The 20851-nt window shown below is 40.3% G+C and overlaps 1 protein-coding gene across 17 annotated transcripts in view; it reads left to right on the top strand.

Annotated features, from left to right (window-relative positions):
• KCNMA1 (potassium calcium-activated channel subfamily M alpha 1) overlaps positions 1-20851 on the top strand; it is a 902086-nt gene that overhangs the window by 847232 nt on the left and 34003 nt on the right. For all 17 annotated transcript variants that reach the window (XM_075072755.1, XM_075072754.1, XM_075072751.1 and 14 more), the window contains one exon: positions 20430-20543. In XM_075072755.1, the coding sequence (XP_074928856.1) occupies positions 20430-20543 (114 nt within the window). The remainder of the gene's footprint in view (positions 1-20429; positions 20544-20851) is intronic.

The following is a 20851-nucleotide window of genomic DNA, read 5'->3' as shown; positions in this document are numbered from 1 at the left end:
CAGGATTACGAGATAGTTATGTGCAACCTCATGAGCCTCATAAGCATAATTTTGGTATCTTTCCTTGCTTTGGCACATATTGTTTATTTAATAAATGGTTATTTATATCCATTGGAGCAATTGTTGTAGGAAAGTACAGTGTCACTGTTATACTTGTCTTTAGTTTGGAAGGCCGAAGAGAGACTTGGTTAGTGCCACATCAAGGACAGTCCATCCAATCCATTAAATATCCATAGGCAATCAAAAGACTTTAATCCGGTCATCTGTCCTTTTAATTCTTTGGTCTGTTATCCAGTGTTGGGAGTGAAACAGAATACCTTCTATTTGGCTGTAGAACTTCCGTTGAACTTTAATAAGTTTAAAAAAGGAGAAATTTTTGTCGAAAGGCCTTATTTGAATTAACCAAGTTTACAATGATCAAATGTCACTAGGAACCAGAGACAAGGTTTGACTTGCAAGAACCAGAATTTTAACTAATGGCAATATTGGAAAAGGCCATGTGATTTGACTATGCTGATTTTTACAGCAAAATATGGTTTGAATCTGAATTTCATTGGTGAGCAGCCACCTCAAAATGTTTATACCTAATGTTCATTAAAAAAACCCCAACCTTTGATGAACAAATCATAGGTAAGAAAGAAAGAGAGAACGATCCAATGAGCCACTGCAGACTGAACTCAAACCAAAGCTCGATCTGTATTTACAAATCAACTCCTTTTGTGCTTTGAATCAAGCATTTTTCAGAGCTCAGTATTCTTGCAAACCAAAACTGAAATAAATTCCCATACCATTATAAAACAGCTTCTTTAAAGCAGTAAGAGGAATGGAGGGTGCTGTTGATTTGTATTTCTGGGTATCTGAGTATTCTTATTCAACTTAATCTGGTATTATTGCTAATGGAAATTTTGCTTTTGAATTCGGTTGGTCCAGAATTAGTCTAATTGTTTTTATATGTAATTTATATAGTGCCACAGGTATACCTGAACCTTTACAGACATACTACCTGGCTCTGAAGAGCTTACACTTTGATTTAGACCTTACACAAGTGCAAAGTAAAGATGGATTCTTTCATTTAGGCATTCTTCTTGTTGATTCTAGGTTTGGCTGTTTTGATTTGTTGTTTTTAACTTTTTATGTAACATTAAATAATTCAGTGTTTTCTGGTGTCAGCAGGGGAGCATGACTGGAGGTTCGTGATGAAAGGCAAGACAGTATACATGTGTTTGACAGACAAAAATTAACAGCATGTGTTTTCTTTACATTTTATTTTTGGTGAGCCCCTACCCACACACAGTAGCAGAGATAGTATCAACAACAGCATGCCCTTCTCACATGGGTTGATGTGCCCATAGGGGTTGACTGGCTCCATTGTGTTTGAGCAGCAGCCTGTGCTAATAGGGCTTGGAAGAATTATGGGACTCACAGAGAAAATGTGTTGAAGTACAAATACCACTAGATGATCAACACGCCTAAAAGAAAATAAGCAACTTCAACAGAGACAGTCAGATATATAGAAATGAAAGAGAGATGAAACCCACTGGTATTTTGGCTATGGAGCCTTTCTCAAGCATTTGAGATGGGAATGGAGGTTTTCTTTAATTTTTTTTTACATCCAATAGCTTAGGTATATATGCCATCAAGGAATAAACTTTCAAAAGAGAGGTGCAGTCTGAGTACAATATTGGGAGTCAGGAACTCCTTGGTTCTATTACCAACTCTTACCATGACTTTCTCTGTGGCCTAGGACAAGTCACAAACTGCAGGCAAAGGTAGCCAGGAAACTTTAAAAAGAACAAGTCCTGGGGGAAAAAATTGACTGAAATTAGTCAAAGTTGATCATTGTAATTAAGGTTTGATCAGATATTCTTTGTAACACATATTGTATCCATTCAGAAAATGTTTGTAAAATGACCCTATACTAGAACCATCTGATATTTCTAATCATAAGCTAAGTATTCAAAAAACTACCTACATTGGAAGAGGCCAAAGATTTGTGAAGTGCTCCTGTTCCTGTTTCTTACTAAAAAGAGTCCTTCTGTAAACAGTAACTTTGGCCTGCTCAGAAGTAACTTTGGCCGTGTCAAAATCATTGTTGAATTGGCATATGTAATTTTTCTTCATTTTGAAATCAATTCTCAACAGAGCCTTTAAACTAAATCTGCTTTAAACTAATCTGCTTCTTAGAGGAAGAATTCAATCAAACATTTCTGTGATATGTGACTATAATTTACCAAATTGCCTATTTTTAAATGTGTGTATGGAAGTAGATAAAAATTTAAAAACTCCATTAAAATCCTATGTTTTTCCCCTGTTTACACCCTCATTGCACAGACATGCATACATGGACTCACACACACTTTAAATTCCACAAAAATCCCATCAGCTTCATCACTTAGCTACAATTTTACCTGGACAAAGATTCCAGAATTATGACATTATTTGTAATTATGCCATTACTAAAAATTGGGCTTTAAAAGTCCTAAAGACAGTTCTGAAGTTTTCATTTTTCAGTATTTTTGTAGCAGAGAGAGAGACAGACAGACAGACTACCTTACTGGATTCCCCTTACTTATTTCTTGTGCCCAGAACCTAAATTTGTTTGATTAAAGATTAATTTTAAAAGTTATGAATTTCTAAATTTGTAACAGCGCTATTGAATGTAGGCAAAGTAGGCTCTAGTGAGCTTAGTAAGGTCTGCTGGAAACCTAAAATTTAATTAAAGAAAAACATGTCTCTAGCCATTTTCTTTGTGCAACTAGATCTCACAATGTAACTTGATTGTAAGGTGACATGCGAATAAGGGGGTTCTCTCACTGGGGGTTCTTTCCCACAGACCTGAGTGTGGTGGAAGGAAGGAAAGGGAAGGGGTGCCTTTCTGAACTTCTCGTCCAAGCCTAGTTCTCACCTAGTCCCTTGTCCATGCAGAGCTCCTGACTAGAGCTGGTTGGAAATTTTTCCGCTAAAAGTTGTTGTTTTTTGTCAGAAAATGCCAGTTCATCAAAACCAAAACTTTTCCAGGGAACATATACTTCAACAAAACTGTAGTTGGGAGGGTGTCTTGGGTCCAGGATGGAATTTCTGGTGGTGGAGGAAAGGGGGCACCAATAACCAATAGCCCATAGTTTAGGATACTCACCTGGGAGATAGGAAGCCCAGGTTCAGGTCCCTGCTCCGAATCAAGCAGAGCAGGAACCTGAAGCTGGGTGTCCCCCATCCAGGTGAGTGCCCTAGCCCCTAGGCCATTGGCTATTTTGGGGTGGCACAAGCTCACTGTCTCTCTAATTTTTTTCAAAAGGTCTTGGTTTCATTTCACTGCAGAATGGAAACAGATTTTGAAACCTCAAATTTTTTTGTGAAATGGAATTCTTATTTTCTGGCCAGCTGTACTCCTGATGTCCTGTTATGAGCCACAAAAGGATAACTTCCCTCTGACAAACCACAGGAAGTTTGTCCGGTGGAAAAGCGCTATTCCTGAGTGCTCCCCTCTCTACCTAGATGCCGCTGGATACCGCAGCTCCCCTGCCCCTACCAAGACACTTGCTTTCTCCACATTACTCAGTAGGCCTGCTGCCCTCCATGTCCCATTGCCTGTCCCACCAAAGACCTGGGGTAAAATCTCAGCCACATTAAAGTCAATGGCAGTTTTGTCATTAACTTCAGGGGACCAGGATTTCATCCCTGATGACCTGAAAAAGGGCTCTCAGGAAGAAGGAAAGTTCTAACATGTCCCTTGCAGCACCATCCAGCGAAGAGCTTGATAAACCACAGGAAGTTCTTTGGGGGGGAAAGAAGAAGTGCTAATGCATACCCTTCAGCCTTTTGCTCCTGCAATCCAGACTGGCTCCTGGGTGCGTACCTCTGCTCTTGGCAGTCCCCTATCAAATCTTTGGGTCTTTGGTGCGGGAAGTAATAATGGGAGCAAGTTTCTGGAGAAGGGATGTGGGGGTATGAGGACTTCCATGGGAACAGGCCTCTGTCTGAGAGTTGTGAGAGGATAGGCACTCCGAAGCTACTCGAGGTGCAGCAGGAGAAGGAAAAGGGGAAGGTCTAACATTTCCCAAGCTTCTCCAACCAAGACACCACCTGTGCTTCATCACAGGGGACTTTCACTGATGTCTACCACAGAAAGTTCATCTGCTTTGGAAGTCAAGGAAGCTCTGCTTCTCTCCATCTTCTGTGCAGCACTGAGCTGCTTCTCAATCCCCCCGCCTCACTCTCCCACATACCCCCTCCCAATATCCTGGGGCTAGCATGGGGACCCAAACTTAAAGATCTACAAGGGCAAGGGAGTTGGAGGTCTCCTACAAACCAAATGATTGGAGAGATTATAGGACACCTCACAAGTCTCTCAGAATTAGGCAGGGGGTTTATAGGTCTGCAAGAGATGTGCATTAGCGAGCCTTTCCTCCCATCCACTTCAGAAGGGACAAGAAGACTCCATGTCCATCCCTTGCCAAGCTTCCTTTGCTCCCTAGTTTCAAGGGAATTCCAACACCAAAGAACTCAATTAAGGAACAGTTAAAGTTGCAGGCACAGCTCGTTAATTTGAGTGTTATTACTACTCAAGAATGTTAGAGTTTAAAACAGCAGCCTTGCCCAGAAAAAGCAAAGTTAAGATTGCACTTTTCAAACGAGGCTCCCAAAATACCCTTTTCTCTGCCCTCAGAGTGAAGCAGTTCAAAAATCAGAAATTCTCACTCCCTTATCTGGCCGTGACCAAGTTTGATGTGATCAATGAACACAAAACCCAGAATGCCTTCATTCTAATCACAGAACGTTTGTGCCATTTTATGTCTTCCTTCACACCCAGGGATTGGATCAGCATACCTATGGCACTGAGGGGTGTGAATTTTTCACAATTCTGAGCACTGTAGCTATGTCAGCCTAACTTTTAAGCATAGATCAGGCCTAAGTTTCACAAGACACAGAGCTAGTATGCTTCCAAATCACATGTGCCCAGATCACAGAATTACTGCACTTACAGGAAAGGAACAAATGTTAGTGTGGTGACAAAGCAATATGTTTGGTATTGGAGCTATGAACACCATGTATGAAACAAATGTTTTAAACTATGTTGTTGTGCACATTCCCCAATACGCTCTCTGGAAACATAAAGGCTTACATATCTCTGAAGTTAGTGTTTAAGGTGATTTGGCTGGCTTGTTTGAGAAGTGCAGCCTTCACTCTGAATTCCCCAGCATTCTAACATGTAAGGACTTTTCTTGGGTTTTTTTGTTTGTTTGTTTGTTTGTTTGTTTTTAAGCTCCCCAATTCTTGAAAGGTAATATGCCCACAAAGCACTGATATGTGCCTGAAGCCTTAACATATGTTTTGCATGTGGAATGGATGATTAGCTAGACAGGGGCTATGTAGATTAAATTTGGGATTTAAATTTTTCTTCAGTTGTGTTTGAGTTATGCCAATAACATGCTGTAAAAGTGTTGGATTTTGTTTTATATTTTTTCACCCTCCAAAAATTCAAAAATGGCTGGAGGAATTTTCTCAAACTTGAAAAGAGAGTGAGAGAGAGAAATCTGTGAGCTGTGGTCTAAGGACAGTTGGTTTGGTTTGTTTATTTAAGTGAAAAATGTGAAAAAATAGTTAAAATGAAATGTTAATGTAATCTTAATTGTAACTTTTTATATAGATATATACACACAAATATATATAGTTCTTTAATTCAACACTCAGGGCATATGTATTCATCTTACATAATTAAAATAGCTATTTACAACTGTGTATCTTATGCACACCGACACACTTATGTGTGTTTGTATAGTGGCAACAGTATGCATGGTGTGAAGACAAAGAATGAAATCCTAACCCTACTAAAGTCCATGGCAAAACTCCAAAGATCTTTGCCCTGGTTAGGATGACCAGATAGCAAGTATAAAAAATCGGGATGGAGGTGGGGGGTGGGTAATAGGTCCCTATATAAGAAAAAGCCCCCAAAATCAGGACTGTCCCTATAAAATCAGGACATCTGGTCACCCTAGCCCTGGTCCAGTCAACTCTGAAACTCCAGGGTGGGAATGCAAATGTTTAGAGATATAATAAAGAGGCTGGAGCAATCTCATTCCTTCAGGCACCAGAAAATAATTCTACATTGCCCTATCAAAAATCCAATTCCATTCAGCCAGACTAACTCCATGATGCCTTTTACATTCCTGGGCTACAAGTTACAGCTATCTTTACAAGTAATTAGGCTTTGAAATGAAAGCTTAAATTATACAAAAAGAGAAAAATTCGCAGGAAAACAATAAGTCTGCATTTATTTATATGGCCTCCATCATACATCCAACTTAGATTTCCAGGAGTAATGTGGGTTTTATGGCAGCCATCCTTGCAATTTGATTTATGGTGGTAACTTACATATTAGTACAGTATGACTAGATTAAGCATAAGCCAAAACCCCAGTGCAGAGCTTTGGTTTCTAAATTTTACATTGTGCCTTCTTTCTCAAACAGGCCATTCCAAACCCAAACACTCCTGAAATTTCTCCTAACATGAAAATCCACATTTGGATCTGAATTTTCCAGATCCAGCCCATCTCTAAATTTTATCCTTATAGTTTTATCAAATAATGGGAATATGGACAATGAAATTCAGAAACATTAGAAATCCCTACTTTAAAAGACAAATGTCTCCACTGCATTTGTCATTACTGTAAGTGAAGCAAGCAAGCTAACACACATTTAGCTATCCATTTTCCTCTCCAGTTAACACATTAGGTGCTATAAATAATAATAAATACATATGTGAATGTGTAGTTTAAAGCTTTATCGAGATTATGCTGGCATACGTTTTTAAACTCTATGGTAGTACTTAGACGCATAAGTGATAGCTATACTTTTATAATAAATTCAAAAATTGCTTGTTGGAAAAGTGTTTTCAATATGGTGATATTGTGCTTGATACCTTGGCAAATATTTTATTGGTGTCAGTTAATTTTCACTACATTAAGACTATAGTATGGCTTTTTTTGTTATTGTCATTTACCAGTTTGATTTCTACTACATGGGTTATTGACCGCCCTACACTTTTGAAGTGTGGTGTGGGAGATAAGGATGGTATTTGGTGATGGGGTTTCCTGTAAAGCTTTGGAGCCCATTTGTTTTGGCCAATACAAAAGGGGGGGCAGTAAAAGATGTCTGGGAACCTGACTGGGTTTAGGGAGGAGGCAGCCAAGCTAATTGCTGGCGCCTCCTTGTGGCGGATGTCCAGTGCAGGTACTCCATAGGAAAGGTATACAGTGACTGAATAAATGGCTTGGTAAAGGACTTTAAAAGGACTTAAAGGAACAAACGGGAGGTGGTTGGGGACTCCTATGATTGGTACAGCAGGGAGCCAACCCCCTATTCTTATAGCCCACTTTTACCCTCCTATGAGGAGTGTGGATGGTAAGGTGCGAGCAATAAATTTGCAGGAGGGACATGGATGAAAAAAGAGGGGGAGCTGGTAAAAGCCTCCTGGATAATTATGGAATAAACATGGGGTTATCTGCACTGTACACTTTTATCTGCCAGGTAGTCCCAGACATCTAATCATAAAGATGTGGCCTAATTAAACCCGTGTCAAATGTCTCCTGTCCTTCTTTCGGTATTGCCAGACAGCAGATCCCATATAAGCGAAACAATTGGTGATCTGATGCATTTTTACATGCACTTTTTAAACGTAAAAAGTCATTTGAACTGCACAGATGCTAAGAAACCCAACCCATAAGGATATTAGGAAACTCTTTATAATGTAAAGGTATGTATAATTTCAGTCACTCTATCGTTTTCATGAGCTACATGAATTTCTGTGATTAATGTTCAGTGAAGATGGGAAAAAATAGCATAATGGAAACCAAAATAGTGTGACTTCAGCAATATGAGGTCTCCTGTTTACTTTATTAGCAGACATTCTATTACAGGCTTAAGTGTTATGCTTTTCTCTTCGTCTTGTTATAACTGAGCAAATTTGGAACTCATTTACATGGTGCAACTCCATTGATATGTGTAATGGAAACCAGAATTGGATCCAGTGTATAGTTCCTGTCATTTACTCCATGTGTGATCAAACATAAGATTGAAAGTTTTAACTGCTGAATTAGGTTTAATCATAAAGTTATGGTTATAGTCAGAAAAGTTACTTTGCAAAAGTGATATGTTCTTAACAGACATATCGGTTCCCGATGTAACGTCATCTCAATATATTGACAGAAACGAGTTTTGACAACTGTTAGCACTTGCAGAGATAATACGTATATGGATGAGTGACCTTGAACAATTTCACTAGAGCAGTTCAGTGTCGTCACTGCGCCAAATAATTGATGATAAACCATCATCTGCAAAGTACAAGAAATTACACTTGCTCAATAATAGCTATTATTCTTCATCACAGTAGATCCATCACCAGATTACATAGATCTGTATTCCAAATAATATGTCCATATAAGAGGCATGCCTCTGATGGGAAGCAAATGTCACAAATGTCCTAGGAGACAATTTATGTAGTGCATTTTGTTTCCAATCTCCTTATAAAATAGAGCTGAAAATTTGTTGTCATGGCCACAGTTATGTTCTGTACCTTGAAATTTCCAATTTAACATTGAGATGTCAGGAATTTATCATAAAACAAACAAGTTCCAACAGTAGTCTAGGTAAACTGGTGTGTTATCCTGGGGCAAACATCACTGAGATATGGGTATAGCTTGGGTATGAAATGATAGAGCCTCCTTGCTTTCACCCTGACATTAGTCCCACAACTGCATCTCAATAGTGGGAGGAGTAAATCTCGACTAAATCTGTCTGTTATCAGAAGCATAGGGACAGAATTCCAGTTCGGGCCTTTGGGGGCTATCATAAATAATTATGAATTACTTTAATACTGAATTCACTTCTGATTTTACATCATCAGCAAAATTGTAGCTATGCTGTGGTTGTAGGATGTTCATTAAGATTGTCTGACGCAGAAAGAACACTGCTTGATTTTCAGATCTAGTGTGGAGTTTGCAACACAAGCTGTTAGAAACATTGGGCCCAATTCTTGAATGCTTTGAGCCACAGAATGAGGGAAACAGACGCTAAAGCCAGCAAATAATGCCATCTGTGAATACTATTCTATGGTCTGGCTGCTCCTTGGAGAGGGTACCCTTCTTACTCCCTGACTCTAGGGCCAGTGTAGATTAGATCACCCTTAAGGCTACTCTAGTATATGCCCAGCTGCCCACAGAGGGCATAATTGTATAATCTTCATAGTCACATTTTAGACTATAAGCTTTAAAAAAAAAAACTGCTTTGTGTGCTATTTCTGTGTTGCAGTCAGTAATAATCAACAGTTACTGTACCTAACATCAATTTTAGTATTTGATATTGAGACTGGAGTTTTCCAGAACTGTGGAATATGATCCAGTTAATATATTGGGCTGAACAATACAGGACAAGTTTAGAGCAAATATGAGGGTTTAGCCAAAAGTGTGCACTTCTGTAGTAGAGGATTGGCATGATTTCTTTTCATGGAGATCACTTCTTGTCTGTATACTGCTATATTATCTTTGACAGAGAGCTTTTATACATGGAGGTTATAAAAATACTTCGGAAGTGCAAATATCTTTGCCTTTGGAATGCACTTTGTGTCAGATATTGCGAAAATATTCCCTGATTCTCGTTACATCCATTCCAAATAGTGTAAATTGGGTGCTCTTCCATGACCAAATTAAAGTTTTCACAAGAGCACTCCTTTCCATGTGGTGGTGCCTCCTGCAATGCTTCCTCAGGGAGTTCAAGCTATGAGTCAACTTACCACCTGCCTTAGCGAGGGAGAGAGACTTGTGAGGGCTAATCTCTGATCCTCAATGCTCCAGTCTGTTAGCTCCCCTAACAATCTCCTGAAAACCTCTACCAGCCTTGCAGGTTAACTTCAGGTGCTGTCCAATCCCTGAACCTTCTTGAAAAGGGTTCTCCTGCAGTACGCAGCCCCTGTCACTAGACACGCACAGAAATTGCCAAATCCACTGTCTCCACAGAGACAGAATACATTGTCATACAGCCTATTTGATCAGCTGAGGATTCACACTTTAATGTATTGCGCTGGGAAGAACTTATGGTAAAACCAAGAATAAGTTTATTAAATAGAACAGAGATTTGAGTGATATTAAGGAAAGATAATAGAAACAGAAAATGGTTACAAATAAAACAAAACTATAACATGCTTCTAGTGACCAGAACTTAACAGGTTACAATCCCTGTATAAGGCAGTTTCTCACCTAAAGGCACCAATCCACATGACTGGACATCATCCATTCATGTTACAAAAGGTGCAGCTGATCTTTGTTCCTTCAGCGATGGATAACCACAATGTCTTCCCCCACCTCTTCTTACAGCCCAGTAACTCTTCAAAGGTATTCTTGCTGTTTGTTCCCCTTTTCTCATCCTCTTATTTTCTTTTATTGTTGACTTGAGATGCAAATGTAATTTCCATTGTCTTTGGCCTATCCTACTCCAATTACATTTGAGACCTAAGCAGACAGGCAAATCAACATTCCTTTGGCTGGGGCAAACTTGTTTACTAGCCCTGCCTGGTTTCATGGTTTGAGCATATTTTTAGTATGTGCATACAACTTTTTAATTGTTACCAGTATAGACATCTCACAATGATTATGATGATTTATATGAATTTTCATATGATACCTTATACAATGTTATTTACCTCTGGCAAAGACCATGACAGCATTGTTAAGTGTAGTGATTTTCTTAGGCATAGTAGGAGTCGCTGTTCTGATTTCAGTGGGCATTGAGGGGCTCTTAGAGTCACACCTCCATTCTTGAGCAAGAAGTTTTTAATTTAAAGAGGATGACAAATAAATTCCCCCGTCCTTCCTCGTTCCTGTCTGCAGTACATCCACCTGATTTATCATAGGCTGTGTGAAAATATTCTGTCCTAGCACTATGTTAAAGTATTGAGGTTGTATCAATGACATAGCTCAGAAAGTCTTAGCATTAGTTTTCACGTGAATAACATAATGTTAAATGCCCTAGTCAGCACAGACGTTCTGAAGCCTTTGTGTTATGTAAACCGGTATCTGAGTGGAAAAGGCCATGGGATGTATTTCTCTAAACTATGACAGCAGGTCTGTAGGAATTGTGGCTTTGTGCAAAATCTTTGTTTTAGGCCAACCAATACACTGAAAGCTTAAGTGATGGGGATAAATACTGCATCATTGTGCCTTCCTTTACAAATACTCCCACACAAAAGCGCATCACTAAATCCATGTCCTTTTTGTATAATCATTTAGCTTTAGGGAACAATATTTGGGTGTTTCAAGCTGGGCCTTTTATCACATGGTCCAAAAATTCTTGACTGGCACTTGACTATGCACTTGCATATCTTGTCTACCAAAACTTCGTCACACGGTTTGGCTGAGACATAAGTACAAACCAAAGAACAATTTAGACGACCAGCCTAATTTCCAACAGAACGGAAATACTGGTGCTATGCACTGTTTAGCAGAGAACGTTTGCTGGCAGTTTTATAATACAACTACAGGTTGGAGAAGTTTTGGAACCCTATATATAGATTATAGTAAGTGTGCCAGGAACCCTATGGAGAATAGTTGGCGTACATCTTAGAAGTTATCTTGCTCTGAATCCAAAGTGATCCAAAATCTGAGCAGGCTTGGATCTGGGATTTTGGGTCCAACTCATCAAATATGGCACATAATAAGGTTTTACTCTAGGATTCCAGCTTAGTTCTGCCTCTAGTAATTTAAGTCTGCTATTTCACCCATGCAGACCAGGAAGTCAACCATAAAGTCAGCCATAAATAAGTCCACATTGATGGAAAAACAATATTGCTAGCATAAAGTGACAAATGTTGATGTTCACAAAATGTCTGTTTAAGCACTTTGTAAGAGTCCATTTCCCCAGTTGCATACACCTGAAATTTTTGCAGAAGTTACAAAGTAATTGTACTCAGAGACATGGAGTTTTCTTAATTTCATCTGCTAAGCAAATTGTCGGAATACGTGTTGCAAAAAATGACTGCTGTGGTTATTACTGTTGCTGCTCAGGGGAGCTATTCAGATTCCTCATTTATTGGAGCTTAATAGATTAAAAGTCCAAATTGAGTCTCATGATATAAGCCTAATCAAATGCTAATCTGCATAGTTTTCCCATAAGCAGCTATGGGAAATGTGTATAATTTATGTTTCAGCAGTTGCCAATCATAAGTGAAACAGCATTGTTACATTTATTTATCAAAATATTTTTATTGATCTTTGCTTGCTATCACATCTGGCTTTGCTCCTCTTTTTTACTAAGGAGACATTTACTTTCTCTGGTACATAACGTAATGTAGGATGTTTCCTCAACATGTATTTATAGGTCATTTTTAACTGGGAGCTTTCTATTTTACAACTTCTTATTGAATACCTGTCTCTGCAAATCTGCTGATATGGCTTAATTTATTTGACTAGTTTAACATAGCACACTGGTTTCCAACATCAAAGCTAAATGTGACAGAATTACGTATGTGAGTATAGCAGGGCGGATTTGGTCCAGAAGCAATATAGCTGCAAATCTCTGCACTTAAATAAATGCTTCTAACTTTAAACCCAGTAAAAATAACAGTGTTCACAGCCCACATGCAATGGACCCCAATCTCTGGAAACCCAATATATGTTAAAAGGGGAGTGAGAGGAAAAACTACAGATTCAACATTAAGGTTGAGAATTTATATAGGAAAAAAGTGAGGGATTCCGATTTTCTCACACTAATGTTAAATCAACAACCAAGTGGCATATATAGGATTTTGAATTACTGCATTTTCTGCTGGTCCAAGGAAAGTTTGAATGGCCATATGGTACTGGCTTGCCTCCTTGTTTCCAGCTACTTCTACAGTTCTTGGGGTTCTTCATGGCAAAAAAGAACCTGTGTGTGTGTGTGTAAAAAACAGCTGGTGCCAATCCAGCGTCACTGGCACATGGGTGGTGAGGAAATAGGAGCTGTCCACAGGGAATGCATCCACCAGAAAGCAGACCCCAACAAGAGATAAAATGCCAGGAGGAGAAAGGGGGCACAGTGTTAGAGAAGCAGGTACAGGGGAGTAGAAGGGGGAACAGAACAGACTGGAAAGGAGTTACATGAAAAGACAACAGTGCAATTAACTTTCTTCAAAAAGTGTAACATCCATAGTGCATCTAAGACTGTGCAACTACCTAAATACTGTGCTTTTCCATGAAGCCAACAGCTGTAGTTGGCAGAGGGGTATTACCTCATCGTGAATAGAAAGCAGATCATGAGAGGGGGAAATAGCCACAAGCCAATCTTACTATTAAGATGTGATTCAGACTGTGCTATAGTTTGGAAATGCCCTAGTCTTTCATCTTTCTTGTGGCTTGCTTGCACCAGCAATCTTACAATCTTCCCTCTGCATTATGAAAATACTAGCATTTCTGTGGTGCCTTACATTAGAGATACTCAGTGCACTTTACAAATAACTTTGCCTCACAAGACGTATCCCATTCTGTCTGCAGATTTCCATAAGAGATTTGCTGTACTTGTAAAAGGCATGGCGGGGAAGCAGCTATGTGATGGAGGGGTACTAGCAATCTAAGCATCATTCCTCTCCTTATGACTTCATGGGTTCCTGCCGTTTTGCTCTTCATGCAATGCAGAGACTATTTAAAACAATTGTATTTCCAGGTTTTATTATTGCAGAAGTGTTTGCTTGTTACCTTAGACATTAGAAACTGAATAAGACAACGCTAATAAGAAGACACTGATTAGGACTCTCGAAGTACATTTTTGCATTGTATATTAGGAGTTATCAAATGGGAAAAAAAACATTCTAGGGCAAAAAAAATTCAGTGACCTAGACAAAACTGTGATCAGATCCCTTCAAAAATTGTTGTAGCATTGAAAAATCTGGATGAGAAAGTCAACAAGTGAACTTTCACTTGGTTTCCTTTTTACCAAAAAGAATTATAATTTCAGTAAAATTGTGCTTGGCGCCACAATGTGTGAAAGTTTCATCTGGGGGAACACTGGTCGTGTTTGCCATTTCCAGGAAAAATAATCCTATCCTAGCAGACATCAAAGGATTGCATCTCATCTTAGTTAAATTAGCGTGTGGGGAAGGGAGCAGTAGAGAGCAGACAGAGAGCTCCAAAATGGAGCTCTGCAAATCTAAACCCTTCCTGTGGTTTTACATTTTGTGTAAACTTGTGGTAAACCTGACCTGCTCTATGGCTCCGGGTGGCTATTATGTGTGATTCTGCATGGTTTTGAGCCAAAATTAGACAAAACTTGGGCAGTTTCAGATGGGTTTTGCTTTGAATTTTAATGTGTTTGAACCTGAAACTCAAAGTGAAACTCATGAAGGACAATGTTATGTAAATGTCAGCTGAGAAAAGACTTCCTTGGAGCCTATGAACTTCACAGCCAAATGTGACACTGTTCTGTCCCACAGTAAAAACATAAAGTAAAACTTCTGTGTTTGTAGTTTCTACCCCTTCGAGTAGAGATGGTCTGACTGAGTGACTCCCAGACTTCAGAGATGTTGAAATCCCAGCCCGGATCCTCATCTGTGTTTTATAGCTGAACCCTGTCTAAATACGAAGCTACACCAAAACTGTTTAGATTAGAACTCAAGATTTCCTGGTGCTGTGCTCAAACCAAAACTCTGACTCAGGCCCCAGGGGACACTGCAGCTAGAACTGTTTCTAAATTGAATGGTTGTAACAGATTCCCATGAATGTCAGCAGCTCTTTAGCTGCATGACTGCTGCTGAACTTTTCAGATATGCCCAAATGGCTGTACTTTGGAGAATAAGAGGTAAAGTCTATCATTCCATTGAATTCAATGGAATTTTACTGTGCAGAGTCAGCAAACAGAAGCAAACAGTGAGGTCCCATTGTAAGACAATTCTATCTCTTTGTCTCTGGTTAATGGCTCTCGCTCTCTTTTCTCACATAAACTGCATGGTATCTTGTCCATCCACTGCTTAGCAGCTCACCACTTGCATGCTGATGATCTGTAGTCAAAGTATGATTATTGTTTCTTTCTTCTCAGAGTTCTCAATAATTATAACGGGTTTTTTTTTAAATTACGTTTCTGCAGTCTTTAATCTATTACCTCATCAGTCCCAAGCACCTTTCATTAGAGTATTATTTTTTATACAGCACCATAGGTATGCCTGGCATTTTAATGACAAGCAAGTGTATAGCCTTTAGCTCTGGCAATCTAGTTATATTTCAGTTTGGAAAACTGAATCCTGCTTACTTGCAGTTGCATCTTAAAAACCATGTTGTGTTACTGTGCGCTGTTAAACACTTGCAGCATTCCACCGTAGAACTGGATTAAATGATTACTTGACTGGAGAGTTAGTAAAATCAATTTGTAAGGCACTATGTGATCCTTCTGCATGGAAAGCATGTTATAAATTAAAAGGGCCAAATTGTGCCCCTGGACATGCGCTCACCCCAGTGAAGTCAGTGGAAACCTTGCAGTGTACATCCAAGGGCCAAATTAGTTACCGAATTCAAATTCTGGCAAACCTTCTGCAAGCAAGTCTATAAATCCAACAGAAAGGGGATGTTTATTGCCCCATGGGGAAGGACCCTCCTGTAAATTGGTCACTGGAAGCTCTCTCCAGGAATATGTAGTAATGGATTGTGGGCAGACTGAGGAGTAGCTGGAATACAGCCACTGGGTCATCAACTGTTGAATCAGTGGCCCCAAACTCTGCATAAGCTAGGCAGGCTATGGCGACTGCTACTGCCATTCATAGTTAGGTGCAGAAGTTGCCATGAACTAGTTGCACAATAGCACCCTACCTTCTAGTTGTGGGGAAGAGAATTTCATCCTTCTCCATCTGCCATTACTTTGTCTCTCACAGATTTCATGTACTCATGGGCAATGTGAATTTCACCCTATCCTGCAAGTATAGCTCAGGCCCCTGGTGGTGTTTGTAGAGCAAGTATGGCACTGCAGTTAGGAAGATCACTATAACCACCTGCCGTGGTTCACTGGGTTTATGAATGTAAATGCAACACGATTTGGAGAACCGAAGGAGAAAATGCAATGAGAAAAGGAAAGTGAAAAGGGTCTGTGAGGAAAGCATGTCATTTCTAAATGAAGGCTCTGTGCAAAGAAATTGAATCTTTTCACAGCCGAAAATGGATCTTAAATCTGGTGCCTTAGTTTGTTTCTGGTTCTGTAATAAAATAGTTTTCCTAATACTCTGTGACCTGAATTTCTCCCTGCTTTATGGGTGCTATTCCTTGACGTACAACCTGTATTTTCTCAAGTCAGCATTTGATGATGGATGTCAAAATACAGGCCATGTATTATGCATATAGCATTACCGATTTAAGGTGTTTACTTGTCAAATTGAAGAAATTCAAAAACGTCACATTCACTGAATCTGCACAGCTGTCACTTGTAGTTTTCCATGCCTTTAAATGAAAGTTCTGATAAAACAGTTTAGTTTTTCTTCACTTTATTTTGGTGGAAAAAAATAGACCGCATCTAAAATTTATGTTGGGTGGGAGGCAGGCTGCAAACAGGACATGTCCTGAAAGTTGGAATAAAGACTTTGTTGGTGGTGGATAGACAGATACAGACCCAAATCCCTACATTTTCTGATTTTTCTTTTGCTGAAAATATTCCAGATTTCTTAGTTATGTAAACAGCCAATTCAAATTAAGCACTGTCAGGGAAATAAAGTTGTGGATATTTCTCACATCTTCCAAAACCATCGAGGAAAAAAATATTAAGGCTCAGGATTATTTTTCATTCATGGAGAAAACAAAATCCCTTTAACATGCTTCCTGCATTTCATACAGAATGCACTGTGTATGCAATGTGCAATTACAGAGCTCCTGACAGTCTGTGCCTAACAGAAATGCCACTTTTATTTCAATCTTCTAACACCATCCCAGGAAGACAAATATTTGAGAGGTTAGAGAGAGGTGGTTACAAATAGCCTTCTGGAAGAGTGGAGGGAGTTATGCATTTAGAGGCATATTACACTGAGTCTTTACATTTTCTTCTGAGCTGGCAGGAAGCTACGAACTAGTTCTACAATCTAAAGGGCCTGATTCATTAAAAAAGGCGTAGTGGACACAGTGTCGGACTGGGAAGAAAAGCCTCTAGGGAAAGGAGAGAAGAGATGCCTTTGAGGATGGTCTGAACAGGGGTGTCTCATGCTAACACTGCCCACCACCAATGCCTCAAGGGCTTGTGGGGAGAAGATTAGCCTTTTCTACCCTCAAATCAATGTGAGGTTGGAATGCTTGCTGCCAGTCACGCTGAGCTGTAATTCTCCAGTGGCCCCAGCCGCCTCAGTGCATATACAGAGCTTGCTCACTGTCTGTTGCCACTTGAGCTGATGTCTCGCATCATGCCCCCTGCTGCAGAACACGAAAGTGTACAAAACACAAACAGAGAAGTCAACAGACAGCAGCCCAATCCCAGCGTCCACGTCTCCAGAAATACCACTCCTGTCCCTTGCAAAGTCCTGAGCCAGGACTCTCAATCCATAATTAATCTGCCAGCTTTTGAGTCTTGAGAGGGCTCTTGGAAAATTCTGGGTAGGCCAGTGTGAATCAGAGCACGGCACAGATCTGCGATGCAGCAGGGAGTGGGTGAGGTATCATGTCAATAAAAGTTCTTGAATGGCTGTTACTCATACATGGGATTTGGCCATGATAGAGACTATCATACAGAAATTAACTGGGCATGCAGTCTGCTTTTTTCCATGGTGGCATAGTAAAACTGATTTCAATACAATGAGTAAGGAGTACATTGAGTAAAGCTAAACACTCTGACATACTCAGCACTTCCACCTGCCTTGAAGATTTATCCGAATCACCATTTATGACTGGAATTGTATTGCTGTGCTTAAATTCCCCCATGGGAATTTGTGCCTTTCAAATCTGTGGAAGGCATTGAGACGACTTCGCCTCCCCTCCCCATCGCCATTCAGAGCCTCTCGTCAGTTTTCTCTCCCTTTTACACAGGGGTGAAAGTAAGTTAGGCCACTTACCGGTATGGACCTGAGAGCGGAGACTCAGATGGAAGGGGGTGGGCTGGGGGTCAGCATCCCCCAACCAGCCCTTTCAGGCTGCCTGGGGCTCATGCTAGTGGCAGCAGCGTCCAGAGCCCCGGGCCCTTTTAAATCGCCAGCCCCAGGGCAACTGCTCCCTTTGCCCCTCACCTCCCGGCCCGTCGGAGGCTGTGGGGGCGAGGGCAATGGGGTAGGGACATTAAAGCACTGCAGGGCCCTTTGTCGCGGCAGCACTTTAACGTTGCTGCACGCCCCCCCGACCAATGGGAGGGGAGGAGCATTAAAGTGCTGCCACGGCAAACGACCATCTCACTTTCACCCCTGCTTTTACAAAGCCCATCCTCACAGGCCTTGTGTTGCTGGGAGCTTTCTTCCTAAGGGCAGGGCACAGTTCATGCTGGAGTCTCCTGGAAAGAGTTAGAAGGGGAGAAGGCCTACAGTAGCAAATCCATCTCCCTGCAGGGCTAGGATGGTCTCTTAGCAATATTTGTTGCATCAGAGTGTGTGTTAAATTGACACCACACTTGATCTTCGACAAAAGGCCAAAGTAGCTTCAGAACAAAACAGAGTTCTATCTCCCTTCCCAGAAGGGCAAGTGCAGTAATTCCTACAGCTCTCTGAAGCTCTGCTAACTCAGGAGCACAGAGCTGAACTGGAGACCCACTCCATGCGCCGAACTAGTGTTAGGACAACTGAGGGGCCAAAATTAGTGCAGTTAATATTTTAAAATATTTAAATCTAGTTTGATAGTGGTGATTATTACTTTCAAGAAAGGTGCAAACATCCAGGTAAGGGACTGACATCGCATTTTGAAGTGCTATAAATTTATGAAAGGAGTCTCTGATAGCTCATGACTTTTATACTGCCAAAATTGAGTACGGGGCAGCCAGAATCAACTCATTGTGGAGTCAATAGCAGATGAATGTATGAATGACTTTAGCTGAGTGAACCAATTTGCATACTATGAGAAGGCAATGGAGTTACACTAGGAATAAATTTGACTCTGAGCGATTTTTTTGGGGGGGGGGGGAGGGAGAGGGGGGCTTCGTGACATCTAGATGATTCAACTTTAGTCCAGGCAAGTAATGACAAAAGGTCAAAAATCTGTCTGTGGATCTCAAACATAAAGTTAGTCTGGGCAGAATTTGCCCAAAGTCTAATGACTGTTCAGCAATTTATAATGCAAAATTAGTTTGGCCTCATGGCTAGACAAATAACTGCTTAAAAAATACTGCCATAGCAAGGAGGAAATGGAGTTCTTGAGCCTAACTCTTGCACTACAACAATGGTGACAATAAGTGCTTGTTTCTATTTTTCCTACTGTTTTTTGAAGCAGGGCACCTTAAGTATATATCATATCAATGAATTTCCAGACCAACTTTTTGTGATAGTTTTTTTGGTTTACTTAAATCATTGACAGATTCAGCACTTACGTTGTAACTCCAGCTTAGCAAAATAATGTACCTGGATATTACTTTTTTATGTTTACAACCTGTTCAGTGACAGGTGTTCCTGCAGAGCTTGCAGGGACTCAGGTGGAGCATGCAAGGTGCATAAGGAGGCCCTTGCTCCACCCCAGACCATCACTTTACCTCCCATGTGGCTCTTCCACACTTCCTCTCTATGCCATCCTCTCTCCAAGTGTGTGGACCTCTTTCCTATTTATCTCCAGATGTCCTGCCCCTCTCTCCCACCCATCTGCCATATGTCAGTCTCGCTCCCCATTCCTTCCAAGCTAGTGCTTCCTGTTCTTTCTGACTCACTGTTGCCCTGAATGGAAGCCATGAGGATTCTGCAAGATCAGCATGGAATTTAATAATTCTCTGGGCTTCATAATGCTTTTGGAAACTTCTTAAAGTAACTAAATCCTTCGGTGGTCTTCACAGCTCCACCCTAAATCATCTTCTGAATCAGACCCATCAGCTCCTGAAAGCTGCAAACATGGTGATTTAACAAGCCTTAGAATGCAGTGTGAGGCTTAAGTAAGGATGCTTATTACTAGTATTTTTTTGAAACACTGATAGCAAGAAAAAAACCCTTTGGATTTTGTTTGCAGGTTTTTTTGACAAGGATCACATTTTGCACGGAAAGTTTTAGCATGTTGTGATGTAAAAACTGCTGTTTCACAAGTTTAGCAGAAGTGCATTGGCTTTAATTGTTGCCAGTAATATTGATAGGCTTGAGGGGCTGTATTTCAGCAGTGCTGAATGTTAAGTAAAATAGTTTATAGCAGATTTCTACCTGTAGCTCTCTGAACAATAATCTACCACAGGAGATACATGCAATGTTAACATCTGTCGTCATCATTTGTTACGTTCTTTTCTGTTTGCTTTGCAACTTGAAGTGCATCCTGTAACTGTCTGACATTCCTTCCTTAGGGTTTACACCACCAGGAATGGATAGGTCATCTCCAGACAACAGTCCAGTCCATGGTCTGTTACGTCAACCCTCAATCACAACAGGAGCCAACATTCCTATTATAACAGAGCTAGGTAAGGAAAACAAAAATACTCCTTTCATGTCCATTCTCATATATTTTTCCACTCCTTTTACAGGCCTCAGGAAAGTTACCTATTTCATAGCCGAGGACACCATGTTTACTCGTCAGTTAACTGTTTTGATTTACTCTTGCTGAGGAAACATTAGGGGAAACTTTCTACTTGGATAAATAACTAACTTAGATCTTCCCTATGTGTTTTCACCTTGTGTGTTCTTGAACACACACTACATTAGGCAAGAGGTTGTTCTTAATGTATTGTACCAAGCAGGCAGGGGTCTTTGGGACAATCTCTTTTTAAAA

The sequence above is a fragment of the Chelonoidis abingdonii genome, chromosome 15, assembly GCF_003597395.2.
Source record: "Chelonoidis abingdonii isolate Lonesome George chromosome 15, CheloAbing_2.0, whole genome shotgun sequence".
NCBI lineage: Eukaryota > Metazoa > Chordata > Testudines > Testudinidae > Chelonoidis > Chelonoidis abingdonii.
The sequence above is the reverse complement of the archived record's forward strand: the minus strand, read 5'-3'. Positions and strand labels throughout refer to the sequence as shown.